The sequence below is a fragment of the Alexandromys fortis genome, unplaced genomic scaffold (assembly GCF_014885135.2).
Source record: "Alexandromys fortis isolate MF-2015 unplaced genomic scaffold, M_Fortis_MF-2015_v1.1 scaffold_0, whole genome shotgun sequence".
Lineage (NCBI taxonomy): Eukaryota > Metazoa > Chordata > Mammalia > Rodentia > Cricetidae > Alexandromys > Alexandromys fortis.
This window is the reverse complement of record NW_026067949.1, coordinates 23,922,584-23,949,664: the sequence shown is the minus strand read 5'-3', so window position 1 is coordinate 23,949,664 and position 27,081 is coordinate 23,922,584. Positions and strand designations below refer to the sequence as shown.

Genomic DNA, 27,081 nt, shown 5'->3' with positions numbered 1-27,081 from the left:
GAGAGAAGTCAACTCACTAGATGGATTCCAAACCTGCGGGCATGCAGAAGGCCAGCCAAGCCAGCCCTCAGCTGGCAGAGCTAACCTGGCAAAGCGCTGTGCTGCTGGCATGACCTTGATCCCAGCTTCCTCCAGCCTCCTGCGCCTTTGGCTTTCCACAGCATCTCTGTCTTCAGGAACGGCAGTGGGCACCACAGCAACCTCCTCGGGGGACTGCTCCTCACCACTGCCCAGAGGAGGTTCTAACCCACCGTGAGGCCACCCATCGTGGCCTGTCTGGCTGCTGGGGTCATCTTCACCAGGAGACCCTGCTTCGCTTCCCTCCTCCTCTATTGTTTCTGGATAACTAGTGGGTTGGACAACATGGTTTACTAACCAGGAACACACTGGACGTCGCTGTTTCCAAGGCATTTCGACATCACTTTTAATTACAAAATGAACAGCCACAGCCCAGAATGTGATCCTGCTAATTCGAAGCCGACTTAGTGTAGCTGATTAACACAATGCATTTCTCCTACATACTGATCAGGGACTCTGGCAAACTTGGTATGGAAAGCAAAAAACAACTTCTGCTGGAAAGGTAAAACTCATTAGTTTTGATCAGTAAGCAAAAATTTGAACTAAACATTCCCTCAATGGAAAAAGCGTAGATAATAAAAGTGAGAATTAAAGTCCTTACAAGGTTACTAAAGACAGGGACTGTTTTCTACTGTTTTACTATTGGGTCCCCAAATCCTAAAAGACAGTACTCAGCACATAATAGGCAATACTTAACACATACTTGCAGAATAAATATGTACCTTAATACGGAGATTAAAGAAATCGCTTCCTGCTCTTTAAAAAAAAAAAAAAAAAGAAAAACATGTCTTCTATTTATTCTGACCCTTATCTGCACTGATCTTCAAGTCCCATCAGCTCTGTTCTTATCTTTGCTTGCTCTACGTGAGTGCATCAAGAATCCTTTTGTATAGTCTTTGTACACCCACTGTAACAGGCTCAGAAGTTGGGTGGTGGCCTCCACAGTAGGGCAAACACAACACGTGTTTTCCACATTCCGTCCACGGGACTGACCTCAGAGCATCAGATCCTCAGTGAACTATTTCTTAGCTACCTACTGCGTGCCAGGCGCAGTGTTAGGGACCTTCATGAAATTGGTATTTCATGCAAAGCTCTCTGGGATGCGCTGGCCACTTCCTTTCCTTCAAGATGGCACCTCAAAGTCCTGAAACCTCATTCCTACCTGAAGGGCCTTTCCCCGCCCAGGGGGGAGGTGGCCGTGCTCCAGCTCTTCCTGTATTCCTCCCGCTCGGCCTTCTTCTTTCTCAGAGGCGCTGGGACATAGGCCGTCTGGTTGCTTTTGTTCGGGAGGTACTGGTTAAACGGTACTGCAGACTTCGGCTCACCATGGGAAGTCCGTCGTGCAGACATATCATCTTTCTTCACATCCGGCAACTTCCGGTGTGGCAAGTCAGATTCAGAGTCGCTTCCTCTTCCTGGGAAAGAGAGGATGGATGCTGGGAAAGTGTGCTGGGCTAGCAGGGATGCTCAGTGGCATCTCTACAGAATCAAGTAACTCTTGTGTGTTCTGGAATTCATACCCTGAGTTAGAAACTTGGAAAATCCCTAAATTAACCTCCTCTGGAAAAAGGCCTCAATTTTAGTGAGGGAAAACCAAAAAAACTACAAGCATGTTTTTTTTTTTTTTTTTTTTATTGTTGTTGCTGCTGGTGGTGGGTTTTTGTTATTTTTTTTTTTTTAAACAGAGGTAAGTAAGCCTGAGTGTGCCAGGAATTACAGTAAGTGACACATTTGTGTGGAATTCTTTGCCTGCCAAGGTTTGCTTTGGCCGCTCTCAAGAGAAAATCTTACCAGCTTCCCAATGGGATTTTAGTGATCGCTAGCGTCTACTGTGCTAGACATTGTGACATGAATGAATTAGAACTTATTTGTCTTTACATATCTTTACCCTGCCTCAGAACACAGAGAAGGTACAAATTATCTAGCAGCAAAGACATATAAGAACGGCAGAACTTAGAAAAGTGACCACTTGGACTTCCCTGAGGGTTTACCTCCCAAGAGGCTTCATCTTCTTCTACAGCGTTTTCCCAGCTCCCTGGGACAATCTTCTTCCTGCTGCCCCTACCAACCCATGATCATGTCTTCTCCCGGTACAGGTCTTTCTCCCCTTGTTTTGAAAACCAGAGCTGTCCAGGATACAGCTTCTAAGGCACACCATTGCAGCCAGTGGGCATCTCACACGCAGATGGATGCATGATTCAGTTTGGCTGAAGAGTTGTTTTGTTTTGTTTTGAATGCAAAGGAATTCAACTCTGCCAACATCAGCTTGCTCCTTGATCACAGCCCCAATAATTGTAACACATTCTTTTTGTCCAAGTCTCATGTTGTTAGATTTCCAAGGTCTACTAGAATGAAGCTATCATTAAGAAAAACACAATCATATGAGTAACTGCTATTTTAATGCTGGTTGAAAACTCTCAATCAAAGAAAGAGAGCATGACATCATTCTGACTCTGTTGATAGTGAAGACATTTATGCTTAAGAGCTATTTATTGGTCTTGTTAACCTGATGGTATCTAAATTGTAAAGTGAGGGTAATAATGCCATCTCCTTTATGGGGCAACTGGAAGGGTTGAATCCACCTGTAACCACTGTTCTGGTCTCTGGCACTAAGTGTTTAATACATGCTTCCTGCTCTTTATGTTGGAACATGGACCTACGATCCCATCAGACATGAGCTGTAGCTTCCTAACACACTTGACTTCCCTTCTCTGTGATACTGGAATGAAAGGACTTACCCCAAAGATTAGACAATATAATGATGTTTGAGAGACCATAAGAGTTAAGAGCACTGGCTGCGAACAAGTTGTTCATTGAATGTGAAATATTCAGACTATGAATTATTCATGGAACGTGCTCACAGTCTCTCTTCTGAAATTTTGGCCATTTCCTGACTTGTTAGGATTTGATTCATTATTTAGCCCCTTACCCACCACAAGTCCTAACAAGTGTATCTGTCAGTGCCAAAATAAAAGGTCACCTGTAAACAAATACGCACACGGATTTGTTTCTCCACGTGACAGTAGCCTCTCTTTATAAAGACAGAAACAGGCTCAGAGGAGCCAGACGGGTTCTCCCCTCCCCATGGCTGATTAGTGCAGGCTCAGGGAAACTGGACACCCCAAGTTCTGTCCTGTGAGCACACTGTTCTGAGAGAAACATCTTCTTAAAGTGCCCTGAGTAGAGAAATACTACATTGTGCTGGATAAATGAATTGAAGTAAATGAGTTTACCATCTACTACAACAGCGTAGTGATGATCACAGTTGTCTTAGATCCCTTAATCTACACTCTAGGGGCCGTATTTCTGCATATTAGCTAAATATCATCACAACATACTGGAAGTCTCAAAATATGTTAACATGTAAGCACACCCCTTTCCTCCTGGAATTACTCTTCAGGACCATCTCAACAGACATTTTAAGGAACGTGAACTTGCCAGTGTCCCAGGGCTTAGCTGTAAAGTGGGTAGCTCCAGTGGTGTACAGCCAAGCTGGCCTTTCAGTTCCACCACTTGCTAGCTCCATGACACTGGGCGTGCGTTTCAACCCCTGCACCCTATGCTCCCATGGTTGACACAGGGATGACACTGGTGCTCGCCTGGGATGTTGTGAGGATTCAGTGAAGTGACACATACGACCTCAGGAAGGCTGGCGTGTCATGCCTGCATAATTGTAAGGCTAGACCTAAAAAAAGATGCTTACCTCATTTTTAGCCTGTGGACATGGAAATCTACTAGGTTGGCTTCTCCTCAAATGTGCAAAGTTAGGAAAATACAACAGAGCACGCGGTGCAATATTATTTTATCAAAGTCTCACCCTTCTTTCCCACGTGGCTACCAGCAAGTACAGCCGTTCGCATCCCTTACCCCTCTCTGCCCCCTCTTCCTTCCACATATTTGCTGCCAGATACCCTCAGATTACAAATACTTTGTAATTTTTTTTCTAGCACTTCGTTTTTGCTTACTTGGTATTTCTATTTTGTAACACGTCTTTTTGAAAAAAATATGGAGATACTGAGTTAATGCAATGAGTCATATTTATGAAATACTACTAATTTTCAAAGCAAAATATGACTAATTTTCAAAGCAGCATGGGTACAAGGTTGCATCTCTTGCCCAGCGAAGTTTTTAAAGGGCCTTCACAGGTGATGCCGGTGGAGGCTGAAGGAGGTACTTGGTACCTGGTTGGCAAGACAAGTTGGCTGAAGCAAGCCTCTGGGCTTAGAGCCTTCCTACCATAAAACCATATCCAACTCAGAATCATGGAGCTTCTGAATGTGACTTGTCTCCTTTGAATTAGTCAGTAGGTACCCACCCATATAACAAAGTTGAAGCCTTCCATATGGACCCAATATAAAGGCAAAGAATTTTATGTTAAAATTGCCCCTGATTCCTGATCGTGGGACAAGAAAATGTTAAGACATACCCCCACCCCCAAAAGTCTTTCGCTTTCAAACGTGGAACTATTTTAGAACTAGCAATCTTCCTGATTAGCATCATTTTAAGGAACACACCAAAAAGGAAGATTAAGAGATATGTTTTTTTCTTTTGAGGCTTCACTAGATCTTGATTAGTTTACAGGAAGAGAAGCCTTAAGATATCAGATTAACTGGTGAAACCTGTGGAAGATGCACAGCAAAGGGGATCGGGGATGGGGGATCGGTAGAGCTGTGTTCACCTGATTGTTCACTGTTCATCTGCTGGAGAAAGCATTTATCCATAGGCTCTAGTTTATCAGCCTTAATTGCTGCAACTAAACTGTGCTTTGGGCTATTTTAGTATAATATTACTAATCATCATCTCAAATGCTTTCAAGATGCGGTTTAAACTCTGAACCCTCAAAGCTGGTGACAGACTAAAGCATCCACAGTACCAGTTACAGAAAAAAAAAAAGGTGAAAAAGAAGTCATATTTTTTTCGAAGTTAAAACAAACAACATGGGTGACATAGTTTGGTTGAGATGGTTTTGGTAAAAGTAAACCCATGCATGGGCTGTATGAAAGCATAATTAGATCACAGACTTGGTATTTTAACTTCTAGTGCTGTGGGTGGTACTTAAGATGTCAAATAAAATTTCAGAAATATTTCTCAAGCAGCTCACAATGTACCATGGAATTCTTTGGGAGTCACACACTATGCGGCCCCGAGGCTAAGCTGTCTGCGGAAAAGTGTACATTCTGACTTTAGAACAGCGACTTCAGAATAAAACCTCTATCGGGTAAGGGAAAGTAGCCCGGGGTAAATTAAGAGGAACCCACTCGGACCCACACTTCTTGAGGCCGACACAGTTAAACTACCAGACCGACAGTGATTTTCATCATTTAGAAATATTGGGACAAAGGCTTAAACTCCTGAAGACACTTCTGTAAAATAAGGATCAGGGGTGTCTCCCAGCTCTGTGCAAGGAAAACTAAGATGTAGTGAGACACCAACATCTATGCTGAAGATTAAATAAGACACTGCCAGCTAAGTGTCTGGTCTAACTTAGAACCTGGACCGGTGAAACACCAAGTATCACCAGGACCTGCATGGCCGAGGGGCTTGGAATATGGCTCAGTGGCACAGCCCTCATCTAGATGTCACAAGGCCTGTTGTCAATCGCAAACAAAAAAACCTATAGTAAGAATCTGATGTAACAAGAAAAGAAACAAGTAAAGAAAAAAGCCACAAAAGAGAATCCTGATCTGAGACAGAAGAAGAATATCCCCAAATATAACTATCAACCAAGCAACATATGCAAAAATAGAAACAAAAAAAATCCCCCACCAGCCTTGCTGTTTTCCTGCAAGTTTACACACGCTGAACCAAGCCAGCTGCCCTCCTTAAAAGCCCTGAGGCAGAAGAGAACTAAAGCAAGCAGCCCTTAGTAACAGCCACTGAACTCCTAGCAGGCTACAGGTCAGCACTTTTTTCTTTTTCTTTTTTGGTAGCAAAAATAATGATCATTCCATACAAATAATATCAGATTCGCAGGATTTAAATAAAATTCAGCCTTGGGGCCAAATGGCAGTCCGGCACTGCCCGGTTCACTCACGGCCGTTTGCACTGAGCTAGCCCAGCAGTCAGACGTGCTAGGCATCAAACTGACTGATAAAACGGGCGCTAATGAAGAGGGGCAGCGCCCCAGCCCTCTGCGCTGTAAGTGCACTTCTTGCGTGCCGGGAAGTTGTCCCATTTTTCACTTATGCATTTCCCTTCTTTGTACCCACAGTGTATAAACTTGAGCACACTTTATGAGCTAATGGTCTGCACAGCATCTTGATTCAGGCACCAATGATGTAACACTTTTTTCCAGCAGAAGATACACTCACTGAGGCAGTGTTCAAATGAACTGCTGGCAAAGCCAACCAAAATTCTGAAAGCCATGAAAAATAACAGCCAAAGACCTTGCCCACCCCTTCCCAGTTTTATAGAATTACCAGGCTCCCGCCAGGTGGATATGGAGACTGCCTTCCCGGCATTCCACTCTCTAACCGTGACCCCGAAACTCCTGTTGCTGATTAATCCCAAGAGCCGACCTACCATCACTGCTTCCCCGGAGAACTACATCTGGTGAAGGTGTCTGCCGGGAGCGGGAGCCGAAAGAATCCAGGCTGTCGAAGGAGTCATCTCGGCCGTGGCGAGGAGGAGAGAGGGAGTCGCTGCGTTCAGAGTCCCAGCAGTCGATGTAGCCGCTGTCTCGGATACTGCGCTTAGGGCTCTCAATGTCATCAGTCTCCTATCCCAAAATAAAACAGAGGAATTTCAGATATGACTGCAGCATACATAGATTATCCGGCTTCCAGTGGTCCACGAAGACACTCGCGATCTGGTGTGGAAAAGTCATAGCAGCTAGCTAACGAGACTAAGGAGCATCAACAGGTGATTAGCCAATTCCTCCACCTTTCTCTCCTGCATCCTTTCAATTAGAACACCATGCACATCAACAACAACAACAAAATCCCCCAAGTAACTCACATCCCACACACATTTTTTAAAAAGCAATTACATATAGAGAATCACAAAGTTTGGATTCAGAAGAATGCAATGATCGTTGACAATTAAGGACAAAACCTTTAACCTGTCTTTCGGAATCCATAGCCGCATGTCTGTGGGACGAGCCCCTAGTTCAGCACCACTGCCCAGGGTTACGCTATCTGGCAAAGGCAGGCAGAATCAGGGCTGTAAAATTCTGCAGCAGTATGCTTCCATCTCCGGCTACCTTGGAGGGAAATTCCTGCTCTGAAAGCGAGCTGTCTTTCTGAGGCAAAAGTTTAAAAAAAAAAAAAAAGGCAATGAAAAATATGCAAAATGCTTTTCCTGATGCCTCAGAAGAATCCAGGCATGCTCTCTCTCTGCCAGCTCTTGGCGTTGGGGGAGCTGCAGGCACTTGTGGCTGACCCACATGTTCGGAGCGGGGAGAACAATGGCTGTCTTTGACAGCCTGTGATTATAAATTCTTCCTAGCACAAGCGGCACATACTAAAACACTGGAACTCCAGCAGAAGAAAGGTCAGTCAAAACCATCCTCACCCTCGTATTATAAGAAAAGCCTTGTTCCCGCCGGTGCCTTCGCATTCATTACAATAGTCCGGGCTGGTGAAAACAAAAATAACTCCCGTCACTCAAAGATAAACCTCCGCTCAATATCCCCGAGACTATCGCAAGAAATCAAGACTGTGGATCACACTGGCAGAAGAGTGTGCTCTCACGCACAAAGAGAGGAATGTGGCCCCACAGATGTCCCCGGGATGCACATGGAGGTCCCCTCTGCATTCCCAATGGGAAGGAAAAATAAATAATTAAATAAATCAGCATTTCCCATGTTTGCAGTTGGAGATGCTGGTCTATTCTATCTGAGGTACCCCTGGGAGCCCATGCCTTTGCAGGAAGCATATTTGCTGTCTGCTTCTAACAATTGGGGAGCGGGGGCTTCTGAACCATTCTCCACCCTGGGGAGATAGGCATGGGGGTGGGGGGGGGAGGCTGGGATGGTTGCAATTCACAAGGCACACTCAGGTTTCCCATCAGGAGGAAGGAGTGGGCAAGAGGGCAGGGGAGGGGGTGAGGAAAACCCTGCAGCCCCTGAAGAATAGGCTGTCAAACACCTGGGTGAGTCTAGCAATACAACACTCTAGGGCAGTGCTTCTCAGCCTTCCTAATGCTGCGACCCTTTAAAACCGTTCCTCATGTTGTGGTGACCCCCAACCACAAAATTATTTTGTTGCTACTTACTTCATAGCTGTAATTTTGATCCTGTCATGAATTGTAATGTAAACACCTGACATGCAGGACATCTGATAGGTGACCCCTGTGAAAGGGTCGTTCAACCCCCTTAAGACCCATAGGTTGAGAACCACTGCTCTAGGGGAAGGCAGAAATGCCAGTTATGGAAATTAAGGTTAATTACTTGCAGGTCAAAAGTTAACATGAATTTGGAACAAAATCCAGGCCTGAGAAGTTGAAAAAAGAACTCATGACTCACTGAAAAAATATAGATCTGAACTAGACAGAGGTTCAAATTTAGCTTCCTTGGGAATACAAGTTATTATTGTAAATTACTCATCAGCCAAATGACTAAAATATGAAGTTTACTTTTATTGAACGGTTACTATATGTCCAGGTCATGCTTTTTGCATATCATGTTATTTACCCCCATAACCAGTCAATATGGTAGTTAATAATATCCTTATTTTATAGAAGAGAAAAACGGGAATCGGGAAGTTACTTTACCTTAACCCACACAGTTAAGAAGTAAATACTTAAAAATAAAACCTAAAACTATTCACCTCTGGAAGTTGGCAAGATGGCTCAACTGGATGTTGCCTGTACCTTGCACGGTGAATGCTGCCACTCTGGCTTATGTCTCCTGCATGATGCTGCTTATGACCATATGGCTGGGTCTTAATCTTGCTAGCTGTGTGATATGAGGCAACTCATGTCGCCTCACAGGTCTTCATCTATACAATGACACCCATCCAACGGGGCTTCTGGGACTATTAAACAGGCGACATGTGGAAAATATTCGGAACAGGGGATGAAGCAGAATAACATCATCAGCAATGGTTTTAACTACTCTTTCTTCAATGAGGCATGCACATTTTAATATAGAAATTATCTAATATTTATACACTGATGTCAAGGGCAACACTTTCCACACTGATCTGTTCTTTTTCTACTTAGGTCTCGATGACTGGGAGAAGCAGACTCTCAGGGGGTGGGGCCACTAGTTGCAGCTAGCAGTGACATGCTTACAGGCTACTTGGGGCAACATGACAAAACTGAATTTTCCAGAAGATAATATCAGAAAGGCTTTCCACGAAGCCTGGGTCTTCCCCGCACCTCCAACTGCAGTAGAAGATTCAGGAAGAAAGAGGGTCAGTGTGCTTATTCCTGGAGCCTCAGCGGGCTTTCTCCCTGGTACTCATGGGAAAAACAGAAAGCTTGCCATGTTCACGACTATGTCGTAAGCTGAGTCTCCGGTGGGGAAATAAACGGCATGGACAGTCTGAGAAGTGGGAAACAGGTCACTGTGGCCATCCCTGGCCATGTTGGCCTCCCAGGAATGCCACAGGTAAAGCAAGAGGCTGACTTCTCAGCCAGAAATAAAAGATGTGGCCATCCACTGGACTTTCAGCTTTACTGGTTTCAAACAAGTCACCACCCCCTTTTTTTTGGTGGTGTGTGTGGGGGTTGCTATAAAGTGAGGCTTTGGAAGAGGGTAGAAAATATAAACCAGCAAAGAGAGGTAAGCTTACATCTTTAAGGGGTCTAATTGCATTGTCTGTACCTTTCACCTTGGAGCACAGCACCTTCTGTCTTCCACAGAGCACTTGAGGGAAGGCAGGGAAGACTGAACACAACCCACTGTACTAACTGTTCGCTGTTCTGGTGAAAGAGAGCTCGGAAAGGGAACGGGCGCCGCTAGCCTCCACAAACTCAGAACTTATTTCACGAATCCCCCTCTCTTCCTAGTCCCTCGGTAAGTGTTAATGAGAGCCAGCAAGGGTCTGCAGGTGACTGACAGCATCTAAGACACTCCAGATGCCTTCTCTGGAGAGCTCAACATTTTTCTGCTCGCTGTGTGATTTACGGGGTGGCTGAGTGCTGCTCAAACATGTCTGAGGTTTAGCTTCTCCAACACGACTGCCTATGCCTCACTCCTCACATTTGGGGAAGCGATTCCTTCCACGGATATTACCTTCTAGGAAGCATTCTATCCCCCAGAGACACAGCATCATGTAAATAAATCAATACACACCTTCTTTGTAGGACCCCCATGTTCTGACTGGAGAGACCACAGATAAACAGAAAAAAAGGTGAGTAGATACAAATTTGGGGGATGAGTTTGATTGTAGCGGCTCTTTTGTGCACTTGTCTCTCTTGCGTTTGTTTGCTTGTCACCCCCTCATCCTTCCTTGTTTTGATGCCCCCTTGGATCAGGAGGGGTGGGCCAGTCATACCACTCCATGCCACCCCTGGTCACAATGACTAGGGAAACAGGGCTACCATTCCTTGGAATTCTTCTGGGTCTAGAGGAGATACTCCCTTACCTTTCCTAGAAGCGTCTTCCCTGGAGATGCTATTAGCTGCATCCCTTTATGAGGGTTGCCTTGCTTAGAGGAAGGATAGTAAATTCCAGAAGAGATGGGGGATGATGAGTGAAGGCCATGGAGAAATAACCTGCATTGCTCACAACACTGAGAACACCAAGCCCCCTTACAACTCGGCATTCCTGCTAAGAATAAGTACCCTATAGTTACTTGTTGTGTAATATTTTGTGTTCTGATAAATTAAACATATTATATATAATATATCATGTATGTATGTATGTATGTATGTATGTATGTATGTATGTATGTGTGTGTGTGTGTGTATTTCCCCGAGAGAGGGTTTCTCTGTGAAACAGTTCTGCTGTCCTGGAACTCACTCTGTAGACCAGGCTGGCCTGGAACTCACAGAGATCTACCTGCCTTTACTTTCTGAGTGCTGGGATTAAAGGTGTGAGCCACCACCACCCAGCATATATTTACCTTTTATAACCAAAAAATAAAAAGCCTTTATAAAGCCTTTCTTTCCTAAGTCTCTCCTTGCAGATGGGTATGAATTTATGACCGAGTTCAAATCAATGAGAAGTTGTGAGTTATTGTCACAGACTAGAATGGAATGCCGCAGATTAGGTCACTAAAAAAGAATCTGCATATCAAAGTTCTACAGTCTGCTAAGTCCGATGCTAAGGTGATGGCATGGAGAAAGACCTTCATAACACAACAGAAGCCATTCTCTACCTAGAGGATGCACGTGCCGCCGACAGTTTGCCTTGGTAACACAGCTGGGATAACAAACCCATTCCCTCAACCACAGCATCGATTCATTTGTGAGACTGTACTCCCCACGGCCAAACAGCCTTGAAAATATAACTCCTGTAGCCACCACTGCAGTTCAAGTCCAGCATGAGTTTTATGGGGGACATTCAAACCACAGCAGGATATAGTGTGTATTTTTCTAAAGGCATGCTCAAAGGCTAGCCCTCTTTTCTAATCTTCCTTTTTCCTGACTTGAATTTGGACATGACAGAGAAAGTCTGAGCAGCTAGTTTGAGCCAACGGAGAAGAAGCCATGGGCTAAGGATGATGGTACACGGGACAGAGGGGTCTGGGCGTTCCGGCATCGCCCAGCTGTAGAACTTCCATACTCGCTCTGGACTGCTTGCTCACCCCCAAATCCCACTTACTTGAGAAGAAATAAAGTATTTTTTCAGCTGTTATTGAGTTTTTACATTTTGCATTTGAACCCAATCATTAGTGAGAACATGGAAATATATAGATCACAGGTAAGTATCTTTTAGGTCATCTGTTATAGGTCATACTGCTATGAACTGTAATATCTGATACGCAAGAGACCTGGTATGCGACCCTGTGGAAGGGTTGTGACCCACAGATTGAGAACCACTGCTTTAAGGAAAGAAGACCAATTTATTAGAAAGTTGGAACAAATTCTTGCTTTCAGAATTAAAAGCATGAAGTTCTGAATATTCTGAAAACTTTTTATTGCCCCCCCCCGTGTGTGTGTGTGTGTGTGTGTGTGTGTGTGTGTGTGTGTGTGTTATTTGGACATCTACATGTGAACGTTGAGGAAAACTCGTGTGAGTCAGTCCCTTCCTTCCACCATGTGAGTCTCAGGGATGGAAGTCAGGTTATAAGGCTTGGTGGCAGCATCTTTACCCATGAGTCAACTTGCTGCCCTTTTGAATATCTTTCAGTGAGTCTCATTAGTGGATTTATTTTTGTATGGTAGAAAAGCAAGAAAGAGCTGGCCTCAATTATTTGTGCCCTGAGATGGCCCTGACCAAAATATAAGGATGATAACTACAGGTGAGCCTTCCTGCTTACACAGGCTGCTCGGTAGGGATTCTCCCGTCCAATACTAGGAACCAATATTTTGTATGAATTAACTATAATGCTGAGCCTTTAAAAGGCTCCATAAAAGCATTCCACTGTTTAACAAATTCTTACCTTCTGCCAACCTTTCCCACAAGCAAACAAACCAAGCTTTTAGTGATATGCCATCAAATAGTTTAATAAACACATCAAGCTCTAAAACCATTTTCTGAGTGTCCAGATCACTCAGTGACAATGGGCATCAGACACACACAGTAAAAGGAGTACTTCTAGCTTCTCAGAGCCCATCTAGGGTGGCAGCTGGGGCAAGGACATGGCTGGCATCACTTCGCCCACATCAAGGGCCTAACAGGCAAGCGCCATGACCTTTAGGCTCAAAGTGCAGGGCAAGCGTTTGTTTTTGTATAATGACACATTGTTTAATTCGGGCATCACTCCTCCAAATGCACAGGCCATGAGCTCCACGGTGCAGGCCATACACCAACATATCAAACTCACTCTTTTGTAACTACAATTGTAGCCAGCTGAGCTTTTCCATTCACTAAAGAGTATGACATATACAACTTCAAGTGAGATGAGACAGGGGGCAAATACGCTCTGGGTAAGACACCCGGCCCTTTCCTTGAGTACATACCTTGGGTCAGAACAGTTCTACCTGCAAAGCCATAATTATCTTTATTTTAGTAAAGTTTTTTTTTATTCTATGTGTATGAGTATTTTCTCTACACGTATGCCCACAGGGGTCAGAAGATGGCATCATATCCTCTGGAACTGGAGTTACTTAAGGTTGTGGGCTACCATGTGGCTCCTGGGAACTGAACCCAGGTTCTTTGGAAGAGTATCAAATTCCATTCCCCACTGAGCATTCTGGTCCCAGAACTGTAATAATCTTAAAAACGTGCCGCTTTCCCACTCTGTCCACCCCTCGGGGGATGAGGAAGAAGAGCCAAGTCACCTTTCGCATCTGAGCCAACAGGCCTTCGAACTCCTTCAGGTTCAGTGTGGTTCCACTGTAGGACGCGCAGCTGTTTGCAGCTTTCCCCAGCCAGTAAATGGTCACTAACACCTACGGAACAAAACAACGCATACGAGTAGCAGGATTTGCCCTGAAGAATGATATTTCCACTCCGGGACCGGCAAAGCAGGAAGGAACAGCTCAGCGATGCTGACTCGTGAAAACCAGTGCAGGCTGCATCCATTAACTTGAGATCACAGTAATGGGAACCCAAAGCTGTCTCCGCTGACCCAGACACACGGTTCAGTCAAGTAAGTCTCCAGCGCTAGGCAAGAGGAGGTTGTGAGAAAGTGATCTCTGAGTGAGGAAGGAGGGAAAATAAATCCTCCAAAACGACATCCTCGTCACTCAGCATTTTCCCACAAGCTCTTTGGAGTCTTTACCCAGACGAGCAATGCAGGAGGCCCGTCAGCTCCATTGGAGACGGGTGCTTTCGGCGCCCCTCCTTTTCACTCCTGTGCATGGAGAACCTACTGGAATGGATGGCAAAAATCCCGAAGGAGCGGTAAAGGTTACTGAGTGTCCCGCAGCACGGGATCCACACAGTACATCTAAGGGAAGTCAGCAAGGCCCAGAGAGTGGGGCCAGCAGGGCTCTCGCATTGAGAGCACAGCCGCATCCTCATTCATCTGGGATGGGAAGATTTTAGCCTTGACACAGTTGCTATCAATTAACCAAACTTGGACACTGAAGAATGTTCATGAATATCCAGTGGTCTGAGGTTACTGTCCTACATTAGTTTTGTGCCGTCTCTCCAAAGAACTGTTCACAAAAGCACAAATGTTCTTTACCTTCAGTTGTGGTGGGGGGAAAGAAAGAAAGGAAGGAAGGAAGGAAGGAAGGAAGGAAGGAAGGAAGGAAGGAAGGAAAGAAAAGAAAAGAAAGAAAAAAAACAAAACACGGGTTGGCTAGCGATGTGCTCCTTAGCTGAATTATAGGGATCAGAAGCCCATGCAAAAGCTTAGACTTTATGTTCACGTTCTGTCTTTTTGCTTCGTCTACGCTGGGAAGAACTTATTGTCCTACCTTCCGCACTGTGGGTCTGGATAATGGGACGCAGTCAAATGGGTCCAGCTGGCCACGGCCCAAAATAGAGCAGTGTGCAAGAGTACTATGATGCGGTGAGTTTTCTTCCTCTGCGGGAAACTCTTACATCATGAATCCTTCAAAACTTCCAGAAGGGCTTTTATTAACTGAGTTCTTACAAATAAATTCCCAGAGAACAGACAATCCCGAATGTAAGGACATTAACTAGAACCATAACATAGCTAACGTGTGCTGACTGCGAGCCCATCTGGGCCGCAAATGGAAATGGCTAATGTCAATCTTGAGACCCATCACTTTGTGTTTTAGGAAAATGAGCCCACACACAGAATACAAGCTTTTGTTTATTTCTAGACTGAATTCTGATTAGAGTACAACCTCCAAATCTACTATTTTTAGCTCTAGCATAGCTATTAACTATTCTATAGGAGATGCATTTACTTTTTTCTAAGAAAGAATCTTTCTAATAAGGCCTATCAGATGCACTGCATTTAGCTAAATGTCAACCTTGGACCAATTAAAGCCAAAGTATACAAACTTGGAGAGAGACATTAAAACACTTACGTTTTTCAGCTTCCGGCTATAATCAAGGTTCCTAGATCAGGAAAGAAAAACAAAGCATTATTAGAATAGCAGTTTCTTCAGTGTGGTCTTTTCTTAAATACCTCTAAGACACACTTACAAAAAATACATAAAACAAAATCAGAAGAATATTGCTGGCTTTTAAAGGCCTATGACTGGAGGTTTCAGTTGTAGGAGAAAATTGCTAAAGGAAAACAACCAACCAACCAATCAAACAAACAAAATACAAGGACCAAGTAGGATTGAAGTTTTGCAGGATGCCAGAAATGCTTTTTAACATGAAATTGAGAATTCCGCTTAAAGTTTGGACTAATTTGTATTTGAATTTACAAAGCTTGACTGTTGACGATTCTGTCTTGAAGGAGATTTGATCACATTTCCCAAGTCGTCTTCTACTTGCAAGTACATTTAATAAAGGTCTGAAAACTTAGAAAACTTGACCTGAAAATACACATATAAGAGGAAGCAGCACTATCCAAATAGCTTTCCTCCCTGTCCCCGTCACAATTAGAATAAAAACTTGGCCATAAACAGGAAAATTTGCATGCTATTTTCAAATGTATGCACATGTATTCAAAAATACACATCATGTTTATTCCCTAACTAAAACCCACCAAAGCTCTATTCATGGAGCATCAAAATGAACACATGCACAAGTAAGTACTAGGAAAAGGAAGGCTCAATTCCTTTTCTCTGGTCACTTTGGTGAGGCAGGGGGAGTAGAAATCCCACCGTGTAAACTAGCCAAGGGCACCTCAAAGCATTTACATCATGATTACGTGCTTCTAGCGGACTCTAACAAACATGCGTGATGAGCAGTGGGCAGGTTTGAGCTGACTGATATCGGAAGGACTAGCAAACGCCAGCCCTGCTCTGTGGGGGGCAACACAGGGTCCTGGGTTTCAGGTAAGACAAGAATCCATCCAATCCGCATTTTATCAAGGAAATGTTTTTATATTTTCGAGTTTAATGCTATTCTCGGCTTAAATATCTATGAAGATTTTTTTCCCATTTAACAATAGAAAGATGAAAAAAATCCAAGGAAGACATAAAATATCTTAGAAAACCAAGTACAGAGAAAATGACCCTTTTCCTGCATTGACAATAAAAGGTCAGTGAGAGAAACTGGGACTGGGTGCTAAAAAATTATACGCGGCACACAGTAGGACCTCACAAAATATTTGTTGAGTGATCTCCTCATAACTGCCAACAACTTGGAAACACTTCCCAGTTTTTAGAGAGACTTCCTGCCCCAGGAGCTATCTGCACCCTCTCTGCACTTCTGTGAGACTGTGTTGATTCCCTGGAAGGTCTGTGCCGGGTGCCCCTCTGCACTGTGCTTTTATTTCCATCAAACTTGTCTGGCATTCATTATAGGTAGAGTTCATGCAATTACACAGTCGGTAATGTAATAATTTTCAGGTTTTTCCTCTTAAATATTTTTTCTTTGTTGTCTTCTCAGGTTACATTTGGATAGAAAAGGTAAGAAAAATGACCTGTACTTAAAACTAGAGTGTTTCTTTAAAAAAAATTAAAAAATACAAATATTCCCCATGAGATCCATCCTTCATCTTGTATCTCCTTGCTGATGCTACTAATTCTTGTCAAAATGATGCTCTCCCTCTAAGCTGTTAGCTGCTCAGTTCTCAGAAGGGAAACCAGAGAACTGCAACGCTGGTACTTGGATCTATCTGAGCTACAATATCAACACTTTAAAAACGAGTTCCCTACAACTAGTGCCAAAAAGCAGAATCACCTATGCAAACATTGAGAAGCGAATAGCTTATTCCAAGCTCCTCTCCTGCGCTCCTGCACACCCCAGAAGCAATGCCTCTCTAAGCTCCACAAATTAATTTGCAACATGATTTTCTTATAAAATCTTTATGATTTCTAACTACCAATCTAGTGAGACCATCTCTCTACGCAATGATTCCAAGCTCAGCATCCCCACTGCTTGTGATGAGCGCTCTCTCAGCACAGGTGCTTAGGTACAACCCTCCAGCCTCACTGGGTCCTTTTCTCCTAAGCATTAACGGCTTCTTCTTCCTTGACCTCTTATTTTCTTTTTTTTTTCTGAGCCAATCAAAGAGCAGTATTTATTACCAATAACATATAAAACTTATAAAGTGTTTCATGTCACATGTGAAAGGTGAAGGCTAGAAATTTACCGTTGTCCTATACAGAATTCAGTTGTTATTAAGAAGAACAAGAATGGTTTCACCTTGGTTTTGCCTGATGATTGTGTTTGTCTCCAGCATTTGGGTTTTCCTTAAATGCATGCCAAGTATTATTTTCTTCTCAATAACGACCACTTATTTTCTTTCCTCCACCCCAGGTACACAGCAAACCTCCCCATGGCCGATGCTTGCTTCTCATTCTTGTCGCTGTCTGCGTCCTCAGCTGAAGGGTCACCCCCTCAGACGGCCTATCCTTGACCCCCTCCAGATGGGCACTGTCTTTTCTGCCTCGCTATTTCATGCTCTTTGCAGCGTTCTCGCCCCCCATGATTATTCTCTTTCTTACTCAACATTTCTAAGTTATTGACACCACAGTGTAAATTCACTATGAACAGAGGACCCTGGCTGTCTCATTTGCGCATTTTCCTCAGGGAGGAAAGTATCTCACACGCAGCAGCTACTGAGCTACTCATTTGTTCAACGCATGAATGAAGGTATGGAGGGTAAGTGGAGGTGATGGAAAAGCAGGGTCTAAAGATCACAGTGCACAAGCGGAGGACATCTTCAAAAGGAAAGAGACGGAGAAGAAATGCAAAAGGGGAGGCAGATGAGAGAAAGGATGAAAACGGGAAGGGAGGTGGGAGGCAGAGGAAGATGAAGATGCTGCCATAACAAAGGGACTGTGAGCACTTGTGACTGGCCTAGGTGACTTTCTCCTAGCTGGTTGCTTCCAGAGCCTCTGAGTTAATAGATCCCTTGGTTGCCTTCTTCCCCCGGGTCTGCAATGACCAAGCCACATCTGGAACCACTGGATCCAGTCTTACCCTGTAGATGAGAGTGTAGGTTTAGGCAGCTCCAGACCGGGAGCTCCACCCAGATTTCTGACCCCCCGATTGTCATAGGTGAACAATGATCTGGGTTTCTGTTTTAGTTTTTGAAACCAAAAGGCCTCAAAATTCTTCTGCTCTGGTAATTTATTGTTTAAAGGTGGCCAAAATTTAAGAATTAAAAAAAGGATCTAGAGTAATCCACCAGAGTAAGTTTGCCTTCACCTTCTGAGCAATGTGTGTGTGACTGTTATTAGTACCCAGGGTACTGCACAGTGTGTGAGTGTGACTGTTACTATTATCTATGGTGCTGTACAGTGTGTGTGTGTGTGTATGTGACTGTTACTATTACCCAGGGTGCTGCACAGTGTGTGTGTGACTGTTATTAGTACCCAGGGTGCTGCACTGTGTGTGTGTGTGTGTGTGTGTGTGACTGTTACTATTACCCAGGGTGCTGCACAGTGTGTGTGTGTGACTGTTATTAGTACCCAGGGTGCTGCACAGTGTGTGTGTGTGTGTGTGTGACTGTTATTAGTACCCAGGGTGCTGCACAGTGTGTGTGTGACTGTTACTATTACCTAGGGTGCTGCACAGTTGCTGTTGTTTCTGGTCACTTGCCATGCAGGTGACACTAGAAATACGAGATGAGGCAGAACTTAAGTGATTCCCCAACGTGAAGCAGAACTTAGCAGAGGCCGGATTTAGGCTCAGTAACAAATGGAGCGTGTGATTTTTTACAGCGAGGCCTATGGAGGCTTCTACAGTGAAGTATTACACCTTTGGTTTGCCTTTTTCACCTAACATCCACTTTCCGTGAGAAACACTAAAGAATGGCACGTGAAAAACGCAGAAGTAACTTTCGATCATCAATCATGGCTGACTCTCCTTCTTCCCAAGTCACGAATCATCAAATCCACTGTGAACTTCCAAGCTTCAACTCATTCAGTAGTTTCAAGTCTCCCATCATCATAATGATGAAATCAAGGTCAGAGAATAGAAAAAAGAACAACTCTAAATCATGGCTTCTTTCCCTATTGCGCTCTTCCATGACCAAACGGCACTGCTCCAATCATCAAACCTCAGATCCTCTCGACTTAACTCAGCCTACTGACTTTTGTTGCTACCGCTGTTGTCTGCAACACTTCGCCCTTTCGGAGCCCTCGTTTCTTCAGTGCATGCATTATATAAACTAGGCTGGCCCTAGTCCTGTAGAGATTCTCCTGCCTCTGCTTCCTAAGTGCTAAGTTTACAGACTATGGTGCCTCCCCTACTTTTAGATATTTTTCAAAAGACTTATTTTTTAATTATATGTATATGTTTATGTCAGTGTATGGGTATGTATATGTATGTGTGTATATCAGTGTACAGGTATGTATATGTATATATCAGTTTATGTGTATGTATATGTATATGTATGTGTGTATATCAGTGTATGGGCATGTATGTGTATATATCAGTGTATGGATATGTATATGTGTATATCAGTGTATGGGTATATATGTATTTGTGTATATCAGTGTATGTGTATGTATATGTTTATATCAGTGTATGGGTATGTGAACATGAATGCAGGTGCCCATGGAGGCTAGAAGAGAAAGCCTGTTGCTCTGGAGCTGGAGTGATAGGAGGTTGTAAGTTGCCTAGCATGGGTGCTGGGAACTGATCCAGGATCCTCTGCAAGAGTGTTACTCACTCTTAACCACTGTGCCATCTCTCTGGTCCCAGGAGAGAACCCAGCTTACTGTTCAACTATACTCATACTCCACACTCTGAATAAAACGACAACTGCTTTCTATGACATCGCAGGCTCTGAAGAAGCCCTGAACTACTGGCAATTTATTTTTGCCACCTCCTAAGTATGGATCTTCGTACTCTGCTCATGAGCTATCTCTTTATACAGAAACTCATCCTATTGCAAGAATTCTTTGCCCCCAAATGTGATTCGCTAAATAGATGCAGGTAGAAATGGCCGAAAGGCCAATGATCCATCTCTGAAAAGCTTAATCACTGTCACAAACAAGAAAATCTCCCGCACACCCCACCATCAACAGCGGTCAATCTGTTTGAGTGCAGTCTGCCAAGGGCCTATTCAACTATCCCACTGGAGCCAATGAAAGGGGTGCTGCTTAAGGCCCGTAGATTTTGTACATATTTTGCTGTAGCCTTGCTTCTAAACTCTACTTACCATTTTCTCTTCTTCAAAATTCTGCTTCTATATTCACTTGAAAAACTACATTAGCTCAGAATCGGAGCTCTGCACAGAGGAGAAGACACTGTGTCCTGCTGCGAAAGCCTGACTGTTGCTTGTGCATTTATATTTTCTTAGGTATGTGTAATCTTCTACCTCTTAGCACTTGCAACATCCTCTCGAAACTGCTTATCCAAACATCAAGGGTTTCCTTTAAACATAAACCAGGCATTACTCACTTGACAGTGGCCCTGTTGGACGTATCCTGGAGGTCACTTGGGTCAAAGAGTTGAGACTCTTTAAGGCCGAGCTCTTTGCAGCCTCTCAAGAATAAAATGGTATTGTCCTGGAAGGAAGAAAAGAAGCCCAGGTGTCACTTTAGATCATTTTTGACATATCCCATTTCATGATAGTCCAAATTGCTGTCAAGATGCCAGCCATCATGGCTGCTAAAGTCACATCGAAATCATGGTGTGTCACACAACAAAACTGTAGTTAGGAAACACCAGAATAAACAGACACTTCAGATTTCCAAAGTCCTAGCCATGCCAAATTTTTTTTCCTTTAGCATGATACATTTGTAAACAACTGCAAGTCAAATGCTGCTACAAAGAGAATTTACCATTTTCTTTTAAGAAACAGTACTCAAGACAGTCAGGTATTTTCCATTGCTCCTAAATCATTTCCCCATGCCTTATTGCTTAGAACTTGGTATCAATAGATGCTTTAAAAATAGAATTAGAGCAGGGGTAATGGTTTAGCTGTTGGGTGTTTGCTGTGCAAGCATGAGGACCTCAGTTCAGATCCCCAGTGCCCAAGGAAAAAACCAGTCATGATAGCATATGCCTGAAATCCGAGTGCTTACTGGTGAGCTCCAGGTTCAAGAGAGATCTTGTCTCCAATAATAATGATGATGATGATGATGATGATGATGATGAGGAGGAGGAGGAGGAGGAGGAGGAGGAAGAGGATGAGAAAGAGGAGAGGGAGGAGGAGGACAGCTGTATTGGTTTGAATGAGAACGGTCCCATAGGCTCATATATTTGCAAGGTTGGTCCCCAGTAGTGGAAGTGTTTGAGAAGGAGTAGGAGGTGTGGCCTTGTTGCAAGCAGTGTGTCACTGGGGCTGGGCTGTGAGGCTCTAAAGACTCCCATCATTCCCAGTGCGCTTTCTCTGCCTCCTGATTACGGTCAAGATGTGAGCTCTCACTTGTCCCTGCTGCCTTGTCTCTGCACTGCCCTCATGGACTCTAACCTTCAGAAACCATAAGCCCAAAGTAACATTTTCTTTTATATGTTTTGTTGGCCATGGCCTTTTATAACAATAGAAAAGTAACTAATAAACATTGATAGAGGAAGATGCATAACACTGACCTCTGGCCTCCACAATCATGTGTACACATCTGAACTTCCAACTGCATGCATACGTGTGCACCCAAACATACAGCACGCACATAAAATAGGACATTGTAATAATAAATAATTTGAAGATAATAAAAGATTTTGTTGCCTAAGGTGTTCTCATCTTTGTTTTTCGTATTAACTGACTTAAATATATCATTTTTGAATTTTTATACTCTCCATACATTCATTATGGGCTTTGGCTAAAAATATATTTTTTAATGGAATGTAAGATGAATTAAAAGATAAAAGCAACCTAGTCCCATATTTCATGTCACATTGACTCCATTGCCCTCTCTGAGTGTGTGGGAAAAGAAAGAAATGGCAAATAAATACGAGGGGGTGTGGGAGAAGAGCAGAGCCCAAGACACAATGCTATACTGAAGATGTCATGAGGAACCCCACTACTTTGCTAAAAAAAAATAATAATAATAATTTAAAAAAGAAATCTAGACTCGATTGTGAAGGAAACTGAGAGCAAGAAAAACTTGTGAAAACAATGCAAAGACCCTCGCCATTCCCTGTCAGGCACAGGTTTACTGTGCACCAGCAGAGGAACAGGACTGCCCGACAGTTACACTCTCAGCGAAGGAGGCTCCAGCTGGGCTGCGCATCTATGAGAGGCCTGAGCAGTAAGTGAATGGCTCTGAAAGGGAATGCAAGTTGTGGGTGACCCTCTGAAGACCCCGGGACAACTAACTGGCCAGCAGATTTACTGCTACGAATCTCTAATTGTCCTCTTCTCAAGAGACTTCAAAAGGCACGTTCGGCTCCATCAACTTGTAAAACCTTACAGGACAAGGAGTATCAGTTCCAGGAGCCACATCAATAAGAAACCCTCTGAGTGCTGACAGAATCTGCTGTGTGTGAACAACTCAACTCAGGGTGGTCATTACCCAGTTCATCCCAGATAGTTCAAAGGGATCAGCGAAGATCGGATTTTTGATTACCCGGGGTGTAGGCTGGACTCTCAGGCCCACAAGAGTCCTGCCTCCAGACGGACACACACAATCTCCCCTTGAGAACAAGTAAAACCCATGACTGTGATCAGGTTATGGCCATAACAACTGCCTCAAAGTTAACTGAGAGGAAGATTATCTGATTGGCACTGAGGTGATTAGGGCGCTTTAAAACAGAAGGTGATATAAGAGTTCTTGCTGGCCCTGAACTCCACGGCTGCAAAGGCTTGAATTCAGTTAACTGCCGTGAACTTGGGACAGGCTTGGGAGATGCTCCGGGTCTCAGCCTTGCAGTCATCTTGATTTCAGCCCTGGGATATTCTGAGCAAAGAGCCCTGGCTCACCCTATCCAGACATCTAATCTATAGACAATGTGAGGTAATAAATTGGTATTGCTCTGGGATGCCAGTTTATAGTAACTGTTAATGTGGCAATAAAAAATTAACACGCGTGGGCTCTAAAGAGCAACAGTAGAAAGTTCATTTCCATGGCCCATGTCATGTGACCAACATCCTTCCAAGGGCTGCATTTATTATATTAACTCTGTTAATCCCTGTACACTTTATCCTCAACTGAGAGATGAGGGCTCTGCAGTCTGAACAATTATGCAAAAGTTCCAGGGTTACACTCCACAAAAAACGCAGGGTGCAAAACAGTGTGGTCTATCTGAAGAATCCAAGCATGGAATTCGAGGTCAGTACCAGAGGGCAACGGGGCCACAGAGGGTAGGACTGATCACAGCGGGTCTTACAGATGCAGAAAAGAGGCGGCAGGAGTCAGGGGCAGCTGAGACACAGAGCACTTATACATCATGCTGAACCAACCAGCGAAGCCTGCATCCCAGCTAACTCATCACAAAGATGGACCGGGGATTCTCCGGAGGTAAAAAACGCTAAGCCCCCAGAGCAGCAGTTCACGCTCCCACCTCTCCAGTTTCTAGCAGTTTCTGCTTATTCATCCATCCTGAAATTACCGCCCTCCTCCTTCTCTCGGCCTCTCCCTCTTTCCCTCTATGCCTCCATCCACCTCTCAGTTTTTCGCTTTCCTGTTTGCCTCCCACCAGAACACAAGTGCGTTCTCTCTTCCATCCTTCCTCCCTCCCCCTCCTGTCATCCCTCTCTTCGCCTCCTCCCGCCCCTACCCACTGACTCCCTTTCTTTTTGGCTTTGAAATTTCTCAAAGACACCACTGGTTCTGAAGCTGCCATGCTTAAAATAAGGACCCTGCTTTGCAGGCCCATATCTCAGAGGAGTAAACATACCCTTTACTGAGGAAAGCAACCCCAAACAAGGCAGTGCCCCTGTTCAGATGCCAGGTGGGCTTCAGTGGGCATCTGAGTGTCTTTTGGACTGAAGTGAGTGCCTCTCGGGAAAGTGAGGAAGTGAGCGGGTGCTCTCTAGGAATCACCAGCGAGCGCAAAATGCAGTCCCCTAGGACTATGGTACCCCGGATCGTGAGTACAAACAAGGAGGTGTTCTTCCTATGCACAGCCCCAGATGCACACGGGCACCCTGGAACACAGCGCAGCATTCAGCACACAGCCTACAAACATACAAGCTCTGTATGGCAGCCAGCGGGGACAATTTGGGCTGGAAGATTTAAATAAGTGCAGGTCTGTTCCCAACTCTCTTGCTGTAACCTAATGATGCTGGAGAAGAGCCAAACCCTAGGCAGAGGCAACGCCAGAAGGAAGAGCCACTGAGCCAAGAGCTAACAGAGGCCGGCCACCGGAGCAGGCAAGAACAACCGTGTTCTTAATTACAAAGGACGCATCCCGTACTTTCTCATCTGCCTTCTCGCCACGCTGAGATGGCTCCGCATTTAAAATTTCAAGCAAAGCCCTCATCTCTGTAGCTCAAAAACAGAGCTAAACCATTTAACAGCGTCTCAATCCTACAGGAGAAGTGGGAGACACAGATTTACTACAGCGACTATCAAATGGTTCTCACTTGCACACAGCTAATGGTTCCATTTAGAAATCTTTCGGGGAGCTTTCCTAGGGACCTGAAAAAAGTCATCGTTACAAAAACACCTGGTAATTAAAGATGTATAATGACTAAATATATGAGCCTTAACTGGACGCTAGATTCCAGAAGGAAAGGTAAATAAGGCTGTGTAGTTAAATATGGCAGACTATTGAATAAACTACAGATTGGGTGTTCACTTTCCGAGGTGTGGTGATGGCGATGCAGTGCAGGGAGTGGACATCATATTTTTAAGTACACATCTGGATTATTTAAGGTTGTGTTACATCTATAACACAACTTTTAAATGGCTCAAAAAGAAAATTGTCTATGTACGTCTGTTTACACACAAGTATCTTCACATGTGAGAAGAGGGGGCCACAGAGCAAAAGACAGGAATGGAGAGACTGTACATGCGGTTTTCTGTGTTTAGATAGAGAGAGAAATATATAAACAGCAAAATATTAAGAATTGATGAGTACAGAGACTGAGTCAACAATCAAGGAGTCTGCATGGGACTGTCTAGGCCCCCTGCAGATATGTTACAGTTGTGTAGTTTGGTCTTCTTGTGGAACTTCTAACAGTGGGAACGGGGGGGGGGGGCTGTCTCTGACTCTGTTGCCTGCTTTGGGGATCATTTTCTCTTACCAGGTTGCCTCATCCAGCCTTAACAGGAGAGACAGTGCCTAGTCTTGCTGCAACCTAATACTCCATGGCAGGTTGACATCCATGGGAGGCCTGCACTTTTCTGAAGAGAAGAAACCGAGGAGGAGGAATGGAGAGAGGAACAGAGGGGAGGTGGGGGAGGGGCGGGAAGGAGAGGAGAGGCTCGCAGTAGAGGTTGGGGGAAGCACTGAAAGAGCTGACTGGAAAAGGGGGGCTCTTTGGGGCCAGATATAAACCTGGTGCAAGTGAAACTCCCAGGAATCTACAGGGATGACCCCAGCTAAGATACCTGGCAACTCTACAGAGGTAGCTGAGCCGGTCATCTCATGTAATCCAGAAGAGGGATCGGGACACCAACCCAGCCACATACATTCAACCTACAGTGTCTGGCCTCCCTATGGGATGTGCTAAAAAGGCTGGTAAGGGTGGCACAGAGATTGTGAGAGTGGCCAACCAATGACTGGTCCATCCTAAGACTCACGCCATGAGAACGAGCCCACCCCGACACTGCCTGGAGCGCCAGGAGCCACAGGCTGGAGGGGACCAAACACAACTGGAGGGGAAAATGTCAATGTAACGCTGCCTAACGATATCCTGCTATACTCTTAGAATGGTACCTAATAGTCATCAGAGAGGCTTCATCCAGCAACTGATGGAAACAGATGCAGAGACCCACAGCCAAACATCAGGCCAAGCTGGGGAATCCTGCTTAAGGGAAGGAGGAAGGATTGTAGGAGCCAGAGGGGTCAAGGACATCACAAGAGAACCCATGGAATCAGTTAACCTGGGCTCCCAGGGGCTCACAATACACGGCACTTACACAGGCAGACTCCTGGCAGGATTTGGCCCACAAGTGATATTTAGCTCACCACACCTCAGGTGAAAAGTGTTCAGTTATTCACTGCAACAACCTAACACTTTTTCCTGAAGTGTTTTCTCACCAGGACATATGTGGGGAAAGTTTTCAAGTTTATAAAAGTAGATTCAGCTAGAAGGGTTGGGACTTTACTGGCAAAACCAACTCTGCAAAATTCAAGGCAGGAAGACTCTGTTAGCTCTGAGTGGACGCCCTAAAAGCCACTGGGGTCACAACCGGGTGTTTCTGACAGACAGTAACCCTGACCAAGCGGAAAGGACTGTTGTCAAACACGGACTTCCTGAAAGAGCCTGTTGTCACCAGGCTGGTATCAATACAGGTGTTTGAACCCCTGTTTGTACAGCCACCATGCATTGACTTCTTGGTTAGGCCTCAGTGCTCTCTTGTTCCACTGATTTATGAACATGCCCAGTAAATGAAAATGCTTTCTGGGGCCCTGATGGATACCTGACTGTACTATCTTTCTGGCAACTTCAGAGCAAGAAGTTTTTAGATTTGTTCCCAATCCACATAAACAGGGAAAGCTGGTTGAGTGGGTAAAGGCTTTTGCTGCCAAGCTTGGAGACCTGTATGTCTTGATCCCAGGGAGCTAAGAGGTGGAAGGAAAGAATAGACTCCTACAGGCTGTTCTCTGATCTACACACACACAAACACACACACCAAAAATTCAAAACCCACATAAACAGAGGTCTTGTATCAAATTAGACAATGGAAATAAGAGAACAGACACCAGGGAACACGGCAATAATAGTTTTGGAGACAGAAGGACTTCTGCTAGAACCTCAGCCCCATCTGCATTCCGGCTGTGTGTTCTTGGTTAGACTTCCTAACCTTCCTGGTCTTCACCTCTCTAGTCTGGAAGGGGGGGATGCTATCAGCCTTGTAGATGTGGATGCCAGAATTGCAGGAAACATGAATTAAAAA

General features: G+C 44.4%; 1 protein-coding gene across 1 annotated transcript in view; it reads right to left on the bottom strand.

Annotated features, from left to right (window-relative positions):
* The window catches only part of Limch1 (LIM and calponin homology domains 1), a 299,518-nt gene that overhangs the window by 69,607 nt on the left and 202,830 nt on the right, over positions 1–27,081 (bottom strand). Inside the window, exons 4-9 of the mRNA XM_050149634.1 lie at positions 20,531–20,637; positions 15,082–15,112; positions 13,414–13,524; positions 6,601–6,796; positions 1,241–1,493; positions 86–346 (exon numbers count right to left, since the gene is read on the bottom strand). Of these exons, the coding sequence (XP_050005591.1) occupies positions 86–346; positions 1,241–1,493; positions 6,601–6,796; positions 13,414–13,524; positions 15,082–15,112; positions 20,531–20,637 (959 nt within the window). The remainder of the gene's footprint in view (positions 1–85; positions 347–1,240; positions 1,494–6,600; positions 6,797–13,413; positions 13,525–15,081; positions 15,113–20,530; positions 20,638–27,081) is intronic.